Below are 15,301 nucleotides of genomic sequence, written 5' to 3' on the forward strand. Positions count from 1 at the left end.
GTATAAGTTCAATTTGGCAAAGTTAAATGACAGTCATTTTGCAGAAATTAACTTTTCTTTGTGCATTGTTGACTGTGAATGGAGACCATTATTTTTCATTGCTTAGATAGTGATGCAATTTTCAAAGCTAAATGAGCATTAAAAACATTCATTCTATGCTTCTGCAATGAACAATCTAAGATACCTAATGGCAAAATGAGACATTCCCTTTAATCTTTATGAACATATTGTACCCTCTTGAGGTAAAAATGAGAAAGGAGGGGATATGCTTGCTGTATTTTTGATAAATGCTTCCCTCAGAAATGGGAGAAGTCTTGTACATGCAGATAGAGCAGCCTGCCTGACTGCCAGTCCCTGAAGATCCAGTCATCCTCATGACTGTCCCACAGCTTCTTCCCCTTGGGCAGGCCAGTCTCTTTTCATTCCTCTGCTTTATTGGAGATGAGATTTTGGTGCCAATATAGGGAGGAAATATGTTTCACCAAAGGGCACAATTTATACACATATGAATGCGTTTCCAAGTATTTGCCTTTGAGATCAGCTCACGTTCTAGCTATGCTGCTCTAAAACAGGACTAGAAACAGGATTTTCTGGACAAGTTACAATACTAATATACTATTTTCCCGCAGATGAACTTGAAATCTACCTCCTTTCAAGATACTTGACTCCTGCGTAACAGAAGATCGTATGAGGCCGTAAGATTTTAATAGCAATGTATTACAAGAAATGGCATATAACTAACACTGCTAACTATTAAATAATGTAATTGGCACTAAAAGTGGAAGACCTTATAAGTTAGAAAAAAATTCCGCAAAATAATAGTCATTAAAGAACAGTATGAGCTTTGAACCACATATTACATGAAAAGTCATTAATGTAATAAGATCAAGTATCTTTTCCGTAAGACCGTTTTCCAAACTATATTCTTAAAAGATTTACAGAGGAATGCTGCCTATGGCTGATTACATGTCTCCATGTATGTGGAGAGTGTTAAGACAAAAAAAGAAAAACAACCACAAAAGCAAGCTATTTGGCATGACTGCAGGGCAATTTAAACATTTGTGCTCCTTCCATCTAGTACCATTCAAATACTGCAGGCCACAGAGCTGTACCACATTTTTTTGAGTGAGAAAAAATTTTTCTTCGCACTGTACAGGAGACTTACAGAAAGGGAAAAAAAAAGAAGAAAAAAAAAAAGAAAACAATCTTTTACAGAGTTCCTCCTGAAACTTTCCAAGGTGGGAAAAAGCTATAATCATCCATAGTAGAATGATCTTCTGATTTATATCACAAACTTTATCAATGATTCTCTATCTCAGCCTTGAGCCAGAGCAGCAAATAGGGTCCTAAAATTCACAGCTGAAGTCAAGGGAAAGCAACCCATGAAACCCATGAAATTAGTGAAATTATGGGTTCAGGAATCACAAGGCACAAAAGATACTTCATAACTTTCAGACCCAGTGCTTGATTTTAGCAAACCCAGTACATGGATGCTTTGGGATGCTTTGAACTGGTCTTACTGACACTGTTAGCTCTGCTACCATTATACAACCTGATCTTAACAGAACTGCAGAGACATACATAGCATCTTTGTTCCGTATACTGAGGTCTAACTCTCCATATTAAAAAAAAATAATTACACAGGCACAAACATAATTACTTAGAATTATATCTGCATATGTTTACATGGCTTTGAAGTTTGATCTCAACAATATCTTATAGTTCCACTGCCAAAATAATTATTTACCATAAAAATACTTTTCTCTGATATTAATAATCCACTAACACCCTCATGAAACTGACTTGAAAAATAAAAAACACTTATCCAGTTTGTTACCTCAATTGTTATGTTACTTTCAGGCTATGCCGTTTGGAAGAAACAGATCTGTACTGCTATTTGGAATTAAAACCTACAGTCACCACTGAGGAAATCATATACTTTTTCAGCACAGCAGGTTGATTGTCTAATATTGTAGATAGAAGTTCTTTCCCTCCCTTTTCCGTTTTTTGTTGTTGTTGTTTCTTTGTTTTGTTTTGTTTTTAGTTTTGGGGTTTTGTGGTTTTGTTTGTTTGGCTTTTTTTAATTTTTTTTTTCCCCGGAAAAGCCAGAAAATGAAAAGAAACTTTGGCAGCTGGTATGCCATATCCTGCGCTTGGTACAAACCATTCTACCTCCACCTTCACAATGGAGTTCATTTTTGGGTAACAGACCTCTGACACTCTGCAAGTAACATGCAGAAAGAATAGCTGTCTCTTAAGTCTTCGTAAGTAATATTGTCTGTTGACTCCAGAGTCTCAGATAGGAAATCAGTCGGCTTCCACTGACTTTTGCTAGTTTTTACCCGTTGAAAGTATGATTCCTTGGTTTTATGCCTATTTTAACTGATTTATTTTTTGTGGATTTTTACTTTAATTCTATTTAATTTTCCTTCTTTCATTTTCAGTAGCGAGTGAGTAACAAAACCCTGTAGAACTCATTAAAACTGAGGGTGTAACTTTGTTCTTTATAGTACTCAGCCACAGCACCTCTAGCTGACTACCTCTAGTCGATGTACCACCAGATGACGGCTGGATGCTCGTGTGGTGACTGCCTTACAGGGACACAAAATCCCAGAACGAGTCACCAGCCCATGCAGAATTGCACTGTGTTACCAGACTGTGATACCCTGGTGCCTCCCCTCTTGAAGGGAAGGACTGTATTGTCTGGAATATCTTGACACTATATTTCACTGAATATGACTGTTGCCTCTTGGCACTACCTTACTACGAAATGATAACACTCTCTTGGGTGTGCATTTACTCCATTAACTCAAAGCTACCACCACTGACTCTTAGTTTCTATCCCTTTAAGCCTCATTCTACTTGGAAATTCTTGGGAGTCACTTAAAGATGCAGCTGTCCCAGGCAAAGGAGTAAATAAACTCAGATATTTAATTTCTCAGGGCAACACTCAAGTGCACCTGTTAAAAAATGGCCTGTCATAAAACAATTGACTCCTTTACAAAACACTAGTTTTTAATTGCTGATGTGATAAGGGGTCTATAACAGAATGATTCAGAAGAGACTTCACAGGGGTATAATGTAGGGAGGATACAAGAATCTAAGATAAATAGACTTACAGGCTGTAAAAAGTTATTTCCACAAATGGGCTGCAGACCCTGCTTTCTGTTTCAGTTGGAAGCATTTTTTTAAATTAGACTGAAGCCTGGATGTATGCATGTTTTATAGTTTCCATTTCTTTAGAACCTTTTACTCCACTGTATCTTACTTAATATAAGGTAGGAAAGCGAACTACCTTAGATTATTCCAGTTTCCTATAGCATCCATTTACAAATACTGAATGGTTAATTTATTCAGCTTTACTTTTAAGGATAATTAATAAATCGTATACATGAAACTAACTACAGAATTATGACTATTACTTAGAATATAGCCATAGAATTAAGTTAGATTTTTGTCCACATTTGTGAAGATTGTTTGATAAAGATTCATATAGACATTCCCTTGATATTAGTCATTTTTAACCTTAAGTATCTGAGAGATGTATTTCCTCAGGATCACTGAGTATGCAGTTTTAGAAAAGAGAGAAAAAAGCCTACTCTTTTATGCACTGTTCACAGCTAAGTTTTCAGAGAATGTGAATCACTTAATAAGCTTATTTGATATTGAGAAAGAAATACGAGCTCTCGATCATTTACTTCAGGCACTAAGTCAGATGCTGCCATGAGCTAGACCTTCAAAGTGCGCATGAAGTTTTTCCCCTTTAATCAGTTGAGAAAGCTTGAGTCTTCTGAAAGCCAACATATTGATCTGATGAAGGAATTGCTGAGGCTGCTGCAAAGGAAATGATATGAATATATATGGAGTAGTATATAAGGGTATAAAAACTCCAACTGACCTTTATCTGTAGTTTTCTTATACTTTTGCCTATTTTTCTCTGAAAAATGTCTCTTCTGGTAGCCTTTAGCCACGAGAAGACTGTAACGTATCATTCGAGCAAATGAACAGGGAAACAGGAGAGTGACACTGGCTGTGCATGAATCTTGGGAGTTGAAGGATTTTTTTGAGAGTGAAGAAAGAAATGTGACAGATGCCCACTTTCACATAACAGCATCTGCACAACTGACAGCGTACAGGCTTGGGGCAGGAAAGACCAGTGGGCTACATCTGAGGTGAAACAAAGAGGATTATGACCAGGAGCCAAAGTCATGAATGAAAAGAACAGTAGGCAGAAGGTAGAACTTGTAACTGCTCTGACCACCATGCTCACTATCCAAGGACAGAGTGTGACAAACTACACACCACAGTGCAATGAGAAAAACAAAAACATTCATTGTGCCTGCCAGGACTGGTTTCTCACCTGGACTATTCCCTGAACTATGCCTTGGCATTGTTTGGGCAGGTGCCAGAACGAAACAGCATGGACAACTGCAGGACAGCTCTCAAGCCTGCATTTGGTCCTTTTTGATTCATGTTTATAGATGCAGTCGTAAAAGCCAGATCCTAGCCTGAAATGGGAATATGACAGGCACTGATTCTTTTAGGCTGTTTTGAGAAGAAATGGGATATTAGACAATGGAAACTGGCAAAAGTCTATATAGCAAAATTATGTCATAAAACACCAGGAAAGACTGGTAGCTAAATATTGCTTACTTTGGTGTGTAGTTTACTAGTTATTCAAAAGCTAGGTAGAAATCTGAAGAGAATATAAATACTCCATGAATTAAAGGAGACTTGTGGGTTTATATTTATTAGGAATGTATTTCACTGCAAAACAATGCAAGTTTCACTTTATTTTTTCCTAGCGAAAATGTCCTTGACAAGCCCAAACATAATTATATTAATCATTACAGAGCTATTTACACATGAACTATGACACACTACAAGGAATGATTCCTGTTCACCTACTTAAACATAGTAAGTCCAATCCACATTGGTTTGTTAAAGGCTGTACCCTTACATTTTGCTTTGTGAACACATGGGTTATTCTGGAATAACTTGACGGAAACAGGAGAGAGATCTGAAGGGTTATTTTAGGCCATTCTATGGAATTTGTATTTTCGTTTGTCTGACAGGTCTAATTTTCTTTCTATTGGGAGAAAATGTTGAAATTTTACACGCCGAATTTTTATTAACCACAAATATCCACTTTAAAATTCACAATACTGTGCTTTAGCACTACACAGCCTCAGAACAAGCAGTAATTTCATTACAAATTAATTCTGAGTATATGTGTATGCAATTATCAAAATAGTTGTTTCCTGACTGAAAAATTTTAGACATTTTCTTTACAACTTTGGACAAGTTAATATCAATGCTGTGGCTTTTTTCCAGTCTTCTTTAATATATTTGAAAAAAGACCCTTTCAAAAGTTAAAACCAATTCAGTCTCTTAGTGTATTTTAGGCCAGTATGAAATTTGTCATACATGAATCAGAGGATCTCCAGTGCTGCATTTAAGATACACATCACTAACTCTGATACAAAAAAAGATAAGCAGACTAGGCAGATGCCATTAGCATAAGTAAACGAAACATATCATGTGGAGAGGTTTCTAGAGAGTATGAATAGGATCCACAATTTACAAGACCTACAAATCTTACCTTGGGAAAGGATGAATGAACCCACAATAACAGATAGATATCCAGCTTGCTTATTTTCCAGAATTCCCAAAGCTCAGCAGGTATACCATTGCTTGTGTATTATAGCTAGAGTAGGTGCATCTTCTGAAAGCTTCTTTGGTCACTAACATTTCTACATATGTCTAGCTATGACTGGAAAATTTTAAGATACACTCCATAAGCCTACACGATTATTTAACCTTTCGGTACAAATTTCATGGATATGAAATGGAACGGAAGATCAAGGGGGAAACAAGAAAGTATGCAAAGACACAAGACAATAGACACTGTTTTAAAATAATTTTCTCCCCTATGACATCCTAGACTGCCTGTGAAGGCAGAAATCAGACTTTGTTCTCTGCCAATATTTATAAAGTTTATCATAGCAGCTCAGTATGAAGTCTTAAATGAAAAATTTTATGTTAATTACTCTACTGGATCAGATTACTTATCAAAGTACCAGTGTCACCGTAGCCATTTTTAAGTAGAGAGATAACAGACTGTTAGTCAGAAGCTGATTTATGCATGGAAGCACGGCTTACACCTCTTCATTTTTTCATATAATATCATAGCTAGCTGCATTCACCATGTAGACATCTACTTGTTTTTATTTTATTCCTCTTAACACCTTGGTCTCATGCTCATTCAGAATTAAATGAGCTAATGTATAGTTTAGTTAAGAATCTTTATTTTTACTGTGAGCAAGATTAAACAGAGATGTCAGTCTAGTTTCTCTTTTCATTCACTTTTCAGTTGTGTACATCTAGTCCCTTTTAACAATCTGTTCTCAAATATCTATTCTAATCATTCCAGTTCTCAATCTGTTATTTTTTTTTAATCATGCAGCTTTGAACCTCTCTGTGTTCACAGTTTTGTTTACTCACAAAGTACCCCTCCTCTTGGCTTCAGATGACATGAATCATTCAAGCCTAAGCTAGTCACTAGGCTGTCTCTATAGCCAGTGGAAGAACTTCCAGAAGGCAACCCAAGCCCTTACTTTAGGTGTCCAAGATGGTAGGAATTGCTGTCCTGAGCAGCAGTTTCCCCTGACTATAAATGAAGCCTAGGGTGACTTTGGCAAACTTTGTGATGCTTAAAGTAAGTAAAATGAATCCCAACCATATAATCTCAATTGAAAAGAGCATTGCAAGTGATGGCTACTGAAAATTTTTTTTAAAATTCTGTATTTTCTTTAGATTGCTCTTTTTGCACACTAATGCTGTTCTTTGAGCTCTGCTGAAAAGTGACCATGGGATTTTACTGAATTCTTTTAGATTCCTACATTATGTATGGTTTGAACTACTCCCTCTTACATGCTCTGTCAACACTGAATTTAATCTGCCAGTGGATATCCCCTTCTTTTCATTTTGCTATACCCCCTGGAGATCTTCAGTTTTTGCTGTCTCTGACTAGTCTACATAACTTTGTGACATCTGCATGTTTTAGAACATTACTGATCACTCAAATATCAGTATTCATCAAATTAACGTTAACAAAATGTGGCTTTTCTCATGCTGAAAATTCTATTTATTTTCTGTCAGTTCCAAATAACATCCATGACAACACATTGCACTTCAAGATTATTTGGTGTTCCCGTTAATATCTTCGAAGAGCTGTAAGCTTAATTTTTGACAAGAGAGTCTCCTTTAACCATTTTTTGGCTGCTGTTCTTCAGGAAATTTATTTGACAACAGAGGCAAAATTTTCCTTTATAAAAGAATCCTAATCTTCCATAGAAATATGTATCTCCTAATACTGCTCCCTATTTCCAGTTCCACATTCCATCTATATCTTCAAAGACAGTTACGATTGTGGCACTCCCATCTTCCAGTCTAATAATTTTTAAAAAAAATTAAAGGATGTATATTTCTTGATAGCAGTTCAGTCACCTTTTAATACATTTTTTCAGAACTCTTAACAGTTTACTGCAATGGGACCCCAAATCAGCCAAAGCCCTGAGGTGGATCTGCCTAGGCCTTTAGCTCTCCAAAAAAGTTCAAAAGGATGTTAAAAGCCAAGATTAATTCTTTGATCTAAAATCAGGAACTCACCTTTTAAAACAGAGAAAACTGAAAGGAAGTAATTAACACAGAATGGTGATATGGTTTAATTTTTTTTTTTTTCCACTGTATGTTGCATCCTTGCAGGCAGGTCTGTGCTTTCAGCTAATTCAGGGACCCAGTGGTAGCAAAAGCTCCTGTTTTTTCACACTATCCTTTTGCTGTGCCTGCTCAGCTGGTCCTGGGGAGGAGGACGAGGTGGAGGAGGAGGAAGGAGAAGGAATAGGATGAGGAAGGAGGCTTTCACCTCCTACCAGAGGCTTTTATTTCACCTAATCATTTCGTAAAGGAATACAATATAGAACCGAAAGCACACAAATAAAACATATACCATCTGTCCCAGCCATGCATGATCAGAGCAAATTGTTGCTTTTACATTTGTTAAGTTTTTCATAGCATATTCTCTTTCCGTGAAAGAAGAGCTAAGAGGAGATGGGCCTTGCTTTAATGGAAATGCATTTGATTTGACTGAGCTGCCTAAATAAACCCCAAAGCACCGATATTGGATCATCGGGATTTGGAACCAGACTGTGATGTTTTGTTCAGAAACAATGAAAAATTGGAGTTAAAAGCCACCACACTGAAAAGTTTAAAAGTAGCATGAAAACTGTCCTTATGGACCTTCTTAGTTACTTCCAAATGTATAATAAGGTGGCTTGCTATAGCCTACCATATAGTAAGGTAACCTTCATCACTTCCCATGTGCCGAGAATGTACAATGGACAGTCATGGAAGCATAGCTGTTGTGTAGTAACTTGCTAAGCCACAGCTACTTGCATCTGTGTCTTGAAAGAGAGAAAATAAAATTCCATCTGTGGAGGATCTCAAGAGACTAGCATATCTGTCAAACACAATCAGATGTTCAAATTGTATATGGACCATCATAGTGCCATTCTATTAGAAATTAACTCATAAGCTGAAATTAGTAGAAGGAAAGCAAGGACTCAGTGCAATACTGTGAAATTTGCTACAGAACTGGATTTTTTTCTGACAAGAAGCAGCAGTTCATTTTATTACTGAATCCTTTTTCTCATATATCTGAACTGTAAAGTGATTCTAAAATGAAAATATGGCAAAAGGCATTTAAAATATCTGAAGGTGCTGAGGGAATTGATTCTGTGATTCTATTAATATTTTATGGTAAATAAGTACGGAATAACTACTGGATAGTCTGTTTAAAGATGAATAACATAAAAGTTGGGCCTCCTTTCTGCACATATCTTCTTCCTGCATGGAATGTGTTCGCTGACTTAAATGACAAGAATGTTATTAGAAATTATAAACAAGACCTCACACATTTTTAAACTCTTGTTGGTATAGTAAAATTAATGCTAAGACAAGACAACAACTGCATAGTTTATTCCTCTCATTTGAGATCAACATAAACGTTCCCTAAGTTCCAAGTACATAGCCAGACACAGTTACATCAATCCCCTGAGTATAACTACACTAAAACTGAATTACTCCAGACACATTTTTTCCCTGTTTGTGAAAATAAGAAATTAATCCTTGCTGATAACAACCTTCAGTCCCCTTCTCACCATGTCACCTGAGCTCAAGTATTCTGGTCAATGAGTTGCACAGCAGTGACCCTGTCCTTTTCTGACAGCTGACAGAGCAAAGGGAGAATAAACTCACACCAATATGTCAAGGCACACAGCTAGGTAGTCAGAATAAACCTATAAATTCATTTTACTTTTCTCAGTTTCTTACTATTCCTTTGATGGTTATACAGTTAAGAACAGACCTACTCCTGAGTGCCTAAAAATATCTTGTATGTGGGAAGAGAAAGATAATAAAGACTGTTAAGATTATGCAGTTATCTAGACTAGCCAGTGCACAGCATGGTTTCTGATTCAATTGGAAAGTTGTTGCTGTTTCCCATTTGAAGCCATGAATATGTAGAGACATAGATTATTTGAATACATCTTCTTAAAACATTTTGCTTTTTTTTTCCCCACATTTTTCAGAGGACAAACAGATCAGAATGCAGTACAACATGCCAAGAAGCACGAGCTGTGCTCTTTAAATAAGCTCATCTTTTTATTTTGTCATAAAAATGCCACGGAACAAGCATTTCAAGAAAGATACTGTCTTTTCTTTACAAATTTGTGCAGAGTCTAGTATAATGAAGGACTGACAACTGGAAGAAGCTTTAAGTGGTACTACAGTGCAAACAGTAAACAACAGAAATAATAAATCAGTGGTTAAAAGCTAAAGTTTCCCATACTGCCTATTGAAATGTTTTAAGCATTTTAAGACTGCCAGAGTTCTTTTTGGTGAGTTCTTTGACATGTCTCCAATTCGAGGCTGTGCCTTACAGGGGCTAGTGTTTACAGTCCTGTCAATCTAAATGTGAATTGGACAACAATAATAAATATTTATTATTGCACAGCAAGTTAGATTTTCAATAGGGACTTTCCAACAATTTCCCTGCTTTATTCTGCCAACTAATTTTTAAATGACCGTATTTTCTAACTAATTCTACCTTGCTAAAGAACTGACTGACATATAGATGCAGGAAGATGCTAACTGAAAATCTGAAAGAATGTACTAAAACCAGAAGTTTTGCTATCAGACAAATACATATTTTGAATTTGTTCATTACATTACAACTACCAAATACTTTCCTGGTATTATAAAGGTGCAGCTATAGAAAGATAATTGAATATGCAAAGATGAAATGCTCAGAAAGTAGCTTTTCAAACTAATTTTTTTTGTTGATTTTTAATAAAATGCTATGATACTGCAGAAGCATTTATGGCTATGAATAAGAGAAATTCAGTTGCCAACAATCTTTATATTTGATGTTTGTTATTATTTGATTATATTGACCGGCAACTGTCTAGTGCCAAAACCAAAGTTTAAAAAATAAACACGAATAAAATTTTGAAACTGTCACACATAGAAAAAATTGATGTCAGGAATCATAGGCTTAGATTATTTTGGCAACTAACAGATTTTATTTTTTTTTTATTATTGCTTAGCTGTCTATGTTGATTACTATCACACTATAACATGTGCAAAGACTGTTCTTTGGGAGAACATAATATTAAAAGAGATAATGTCAACAAAATTAACATTTCTTAAGCTATTAAGTATATCATTATTAACTTAATTAGCATGATTTTTTAAATTACCATTTGAAACACTGTATATCCTGGAAATGCTCTAACACATACCTACAGTTCATAGTATTCTGATGAGTATTTTCTGAATTTTATTTAGAGTCTGAAACTTTGCATTTAGATATTGAGATACGATTATGGAGAAGTCCAGTGTGTAAGTCATAATGAGTGTGTTCTGTCAGAGAGGAGACAACCAAGCAACAGAGATAATCTGGAAGAGGAGGATCTGGGTTGCAATAGAAGCAGCAACACTATAGTACATACTTGCAATTTCTGATTTTCAATAGGGAATAAATTTGATAGAAGAAATTCCTATTTCTTACCTACATTTCCAGTCATTAGGTATGAATTCTGAAAGTCCATCATTCCCATTCCAACAATGTGTATAAAATCTTCAATCACCTGCATTAACTCCACCGAGCCCGGATAGATCTAACAAAGGAAGGTCAGACTTGCTGTTAACTATAATATCAAAATCTCTACAGCAGCAAATTCAAATAAAATCTAAATGCCATCAAATGAAGTGTGAGACTTAATAGGCAAACTGCTCTTCCCATGTTTCAATACCGAACATTTTGTGTCACTGTAAAACAACCATTTTGTCATTGGATCCTCATGTGAACAGACACTACTTCCCATAAAGCTACATGAAATCAGCTTTGCACTGGAACTGTGCAATGTTTGCTATAAATCACTGCACTTCTTATAAAAAAAAAATTTACTGGCCATTACTTTCATTAAGGGTTAAAGCATTTCATATTTCAAAATAATACTAATTAAAATACTCTTCCTTCCTCTGGAAGATATCTTCAATAACTTCAGAATTATTGACACAAACAACTAAATGCAAATCTTACCATGGCTTCTCCAGCCTGATAAACCTTTGTTGATTTAATCAATATTTAAGTAACATACGCTGTTACTGGTAATAGTATTTTCATTGCTGATGTGGAGTAGGAGAATCATAAAACAGCTGAGGTTGGAAGGGGTCTCTGGAGATCACCTAGTTCAAGTCCCTGCTCAGAGCAAGGTCAGCTCTAGCAGGCTGCCCAAGAACACATCCAGCTGGAGTTTGAACATCTCCTGGGATGGACACCCCAGAGCCTTTCTGCACAACATGTTCTAGCATTCAATTACTCTCACAGGGAAAAGGTTTTTCTTATATTTAAATGGAATCTGCTGCATGTTAATTTTTGCCCCTTGCTTCTCATCCTGCCACTGGACACCACTGAGAAGAGTCTGGCTCAGTCTTCTTTGCTTTCCCCACTCAGGAATTTTTAACATTGACAGGATGCCCACTAAGCTTTCTCTTTTCCAAGAAAATAGTGTCAGCTTTTCCAGCTTCTCCTCGCATATCAGATATTCCAGTCCGTTAAACATCTTCATAGCTCTTTCCTGGGCTCATTCCCTTACATCCATGTCTTGTACTGGGTAGCCCAGAACTGGACACAGTAAACTAAAATAAATTGCAGTAGCCTTTGCACTGCTAATGCAGCCTCTCAATATGACTTTCAAAATGGTAAGGACTAGCACATTTCCAAGAAATATCATTTATTTGCAAAGCTGTAAGCTACTGTGATCACAAAAACATTAAAAATTGTTATATTCCACATATATATAACAATGACGCATTATCAAAACTGCATTAAAGGTCAAAACAGTTATTAATAAGCTTAAAAATTCTGCTCATATCACATACATAAAAAATAATTTTTGGTTGTTATGGCCTGTTACAAACAGGAAAATTTTCAGTAATATAGTATTTTGCAATAGAAAAAAAATGGATGACCTGTTCACAGTGCTTTTTTCTTCATATCAGTGAGATGTTCAAATTTTACCTTATGAGCAACATTCAACCCATTCTTTCCACTACCATGACTACAGACTTTAAAAAATTCATATAGAGACCATAAATTCCAGCATGCTGCATTCCATCTTAATCTTGCTTTATCTGTCTAGATCCATAGCTGCTTGGTTCAGGACAGAGAACTTCACAATGTGCTTTGTTTTCTACATGGATTTTTTATAAAAGGTAGGGGACCAATACCATTTTTATGAAGAACTTATCTTAACATTGATGATCCTAACAGGTTGCAACTGCTGCTTCAGGTGAAGGAGACTTAACTTCCACTTTCCTAATGATGAGTTAATGAGGTAGCAAGTGTGGTTTTCACATCCATCTCATTCGTAGCACACACACACACACAGATTATGTACTAAGGATAAATTTCAGTGAAAAGATTTTTTCACCTTAGTTCTTGCACATAAAATTTTATAGCAATAACTTCATCTGAAACTGTTGAACAGTGTTACATTTTTATATATCTGAAGTACTGGTTAATCAATAGGATGCCAGCAGATGGTGATGAACAATATGCAGAATAGCTCCTGTGTTTTGAAATACCAGTATAAACTTATGCATTGTGGACTCAAAGTGATTCCTTGTGTGCAGTGCTTTACATCAGCTCTTAACAAGAGGTAAGTATTAAAGTGAGTGCTGCTTATCCAAATGCTATATAACCTGTAATTAATGGTATCAGTTGCTGGCATTTAATCTACAAAAAAAGGATGTGCTGAGGCATTGCAGCTGTATACTTGATAGAAAGTCAACAATTTCCTGACAGTGAGTAAGATTTTCTTTCCAGTAAAGAATTCAGAAAATGAGCTAAGACATTTATGTTAACAGTAGCTGTGGAGTTCAAGAAAACCATGCAAGCTGGCAATAAAAGTTAGTTAGACTGCCCCTTGGTCTGCAATGTTTCATTACCAAAAAGAAGTCAGCTGAGCAGCTGCACCAGAAACAGAATCACCTTTACTCTTTTTTAGAGTCAACAGCATTTGCACTAGATCACATTCACAGCACGTAACAACCTGGGCACATCCTCTTCAAGTTCAATTCCTACCTTGATTTTGACATAAAAACTAAAAAAGTCTTGGCAAAGGATGTAGTAATTTCAAATAATATTGATTCTGTTTTAAAATCCAATTCCATTTAACTACAATGTTTCAGTGTTTTATCCAAAATATGACAGAAAATAATATTTTGTATAGGAAACTTTTTTTTTTTTCAATACTGAAGGAAAAAAATACTCAGGAGTACTTAGGAGTCCAGCTCACTCTTCCTAGCTGGCATGAAGAGCTACTTGCTTCAATAGTTTCTTTGAGATGTATTCTGTAACTCCCCAAGAACAGTAACAAGACCAGTCACACAGTTTCTTCAGGAGCCATAGCTCAGGAGTCTAAGATTTAGTCAATCCCCCAGCTTTCTCACCAGGCAGCTATGGCCCCACTGCTCCAGCATTCAGCACATCGTTGTGCTTGCTTGGGTTCCTGCCTGCCCACCAGTGCTGTACTCAGGTCTACAAGACAATGAAATACCAGGCAGAGAGAAGGAGCTACAGAAAAGTAGAAATAACTTGTCTCCTCTCCATTTTTCAACACTGCTTCTTCTACTAGCGGCAACGAGGGGAGAGAACTGGAAATTTGTTGTTCCCTCTTTTACCTCCATGCTCTCACCACTTCCTCTCAGGTGCTGTCATCCCCATTCGTGGGACAGATGGTGGACACAGCAGGGGCTTGCAGGCAGGGTGGAGGTAGAAGAAGACAAGGCTGATAAGTGCTATCCTGTCTGTTCACTAGTGGGGCTAAAATAGTTGCTTAATATTGGTTCCTTAGTCTTGGTGCTGTTTAGGGAAACGGCCCACACGCATGTGATTTTGCTGCTTCCATCCACCACTACTAAAGAAAATGACAAACTTTGTCTATTTTTGTATCTGGCTCTTACACAGAGGAACAGAAAAACAACAAAAGAGAAATACAATTGCTGGCTAAATTACAATGGGTCAGTTGCAGCATCGTATGTCTACTACAAGGTTTGAATTGGTAATGAAAAGTCCTGATCTTCCCTTTCTTACTCATATTATAAAGATGAACTTACAAAAATGAAGTTAATAGCTTCAAAGACCTTCAAACACCTAGTGATTTACTGAGAACCACACTAAAAGTGAACAAATCTCAAGTATGTGTATAGCACAGTGGCAATGACCATACAAGAGCAGACCAAAGACCTACATAAGCTGTTTTCTTGCCCTTGATAGTGGCAAATAGCGGATGTCTAGGGATGAGTCTAAAGGGGCATGCACATAGTGATACATCTTTCGGAATTCTTGCCCAGCCTTTAGCAGCTTTTTCCCAAAGGACTTCCTTGAGCAAATCCAGGATCTCTCCATGAACAGTCTTATACTGACTTTTCTTTCATTAACTTGTCTGTTTACTTCTTTAATTCACGTACTCTCAGTGGCAAGAGGTCCTGCAACCTGACTTGCTGTAGAAAAGGTATCTCCTAGTATTCATTCTGAATCTGCCATTATTTGATGTCCTTTAATTATTTTACAAGAAGCACAAGTGAATAGATTAATCACTCCCACATCACATTCTCCAATCCACTCTTGATTTTAAAAGCTTCTATTGCACATACGTGCAGTTAACTCTTT

At 36.4% G+C, this 15,301-nt stretch overlaps 1 protein-coding gene across 1 annotated transcript in view; it reads right to left on the bottom strand.

The window, feature by feature from the left end:
- Positions 1-15,301, bottom strand: part of LOC104168682 (brain-specific angiogenesis inhibitor 3) — a gene marked incomplete at its 3' end in the record, with an annotated part of 94,470 nt that overhangs the window by 29,383 nt on the left and 49,786 nt on the right. Inside the window, exon 11 of the mRNA XM_009709347.1 lies at positions 11,132-11,240. Within this exon, the coding sequence (XP_009707649.1) occupies positions 11,132-11,240 (109 nt within the window). The remainder of the gene's footprint in view (positions 1-11,131; positions 11,241-15,301) is intronic.

The sequence above is a fragment of the Cariama cristata genome, unplaced genomic scaffold, assembly GCF_000690535.1.
Source record: "Cariama cristata isolate BGI_N322 unplaced genomic scaffold, ASM69053v1 scaffold5111, whole genome shotgun sequence".
Classification (NCBI taxonomy): Eukaryota; Metazoa; Chordata; class Aves; order Cariamiformes; family Cariamidae; genus Cariama; species Cariama cristata.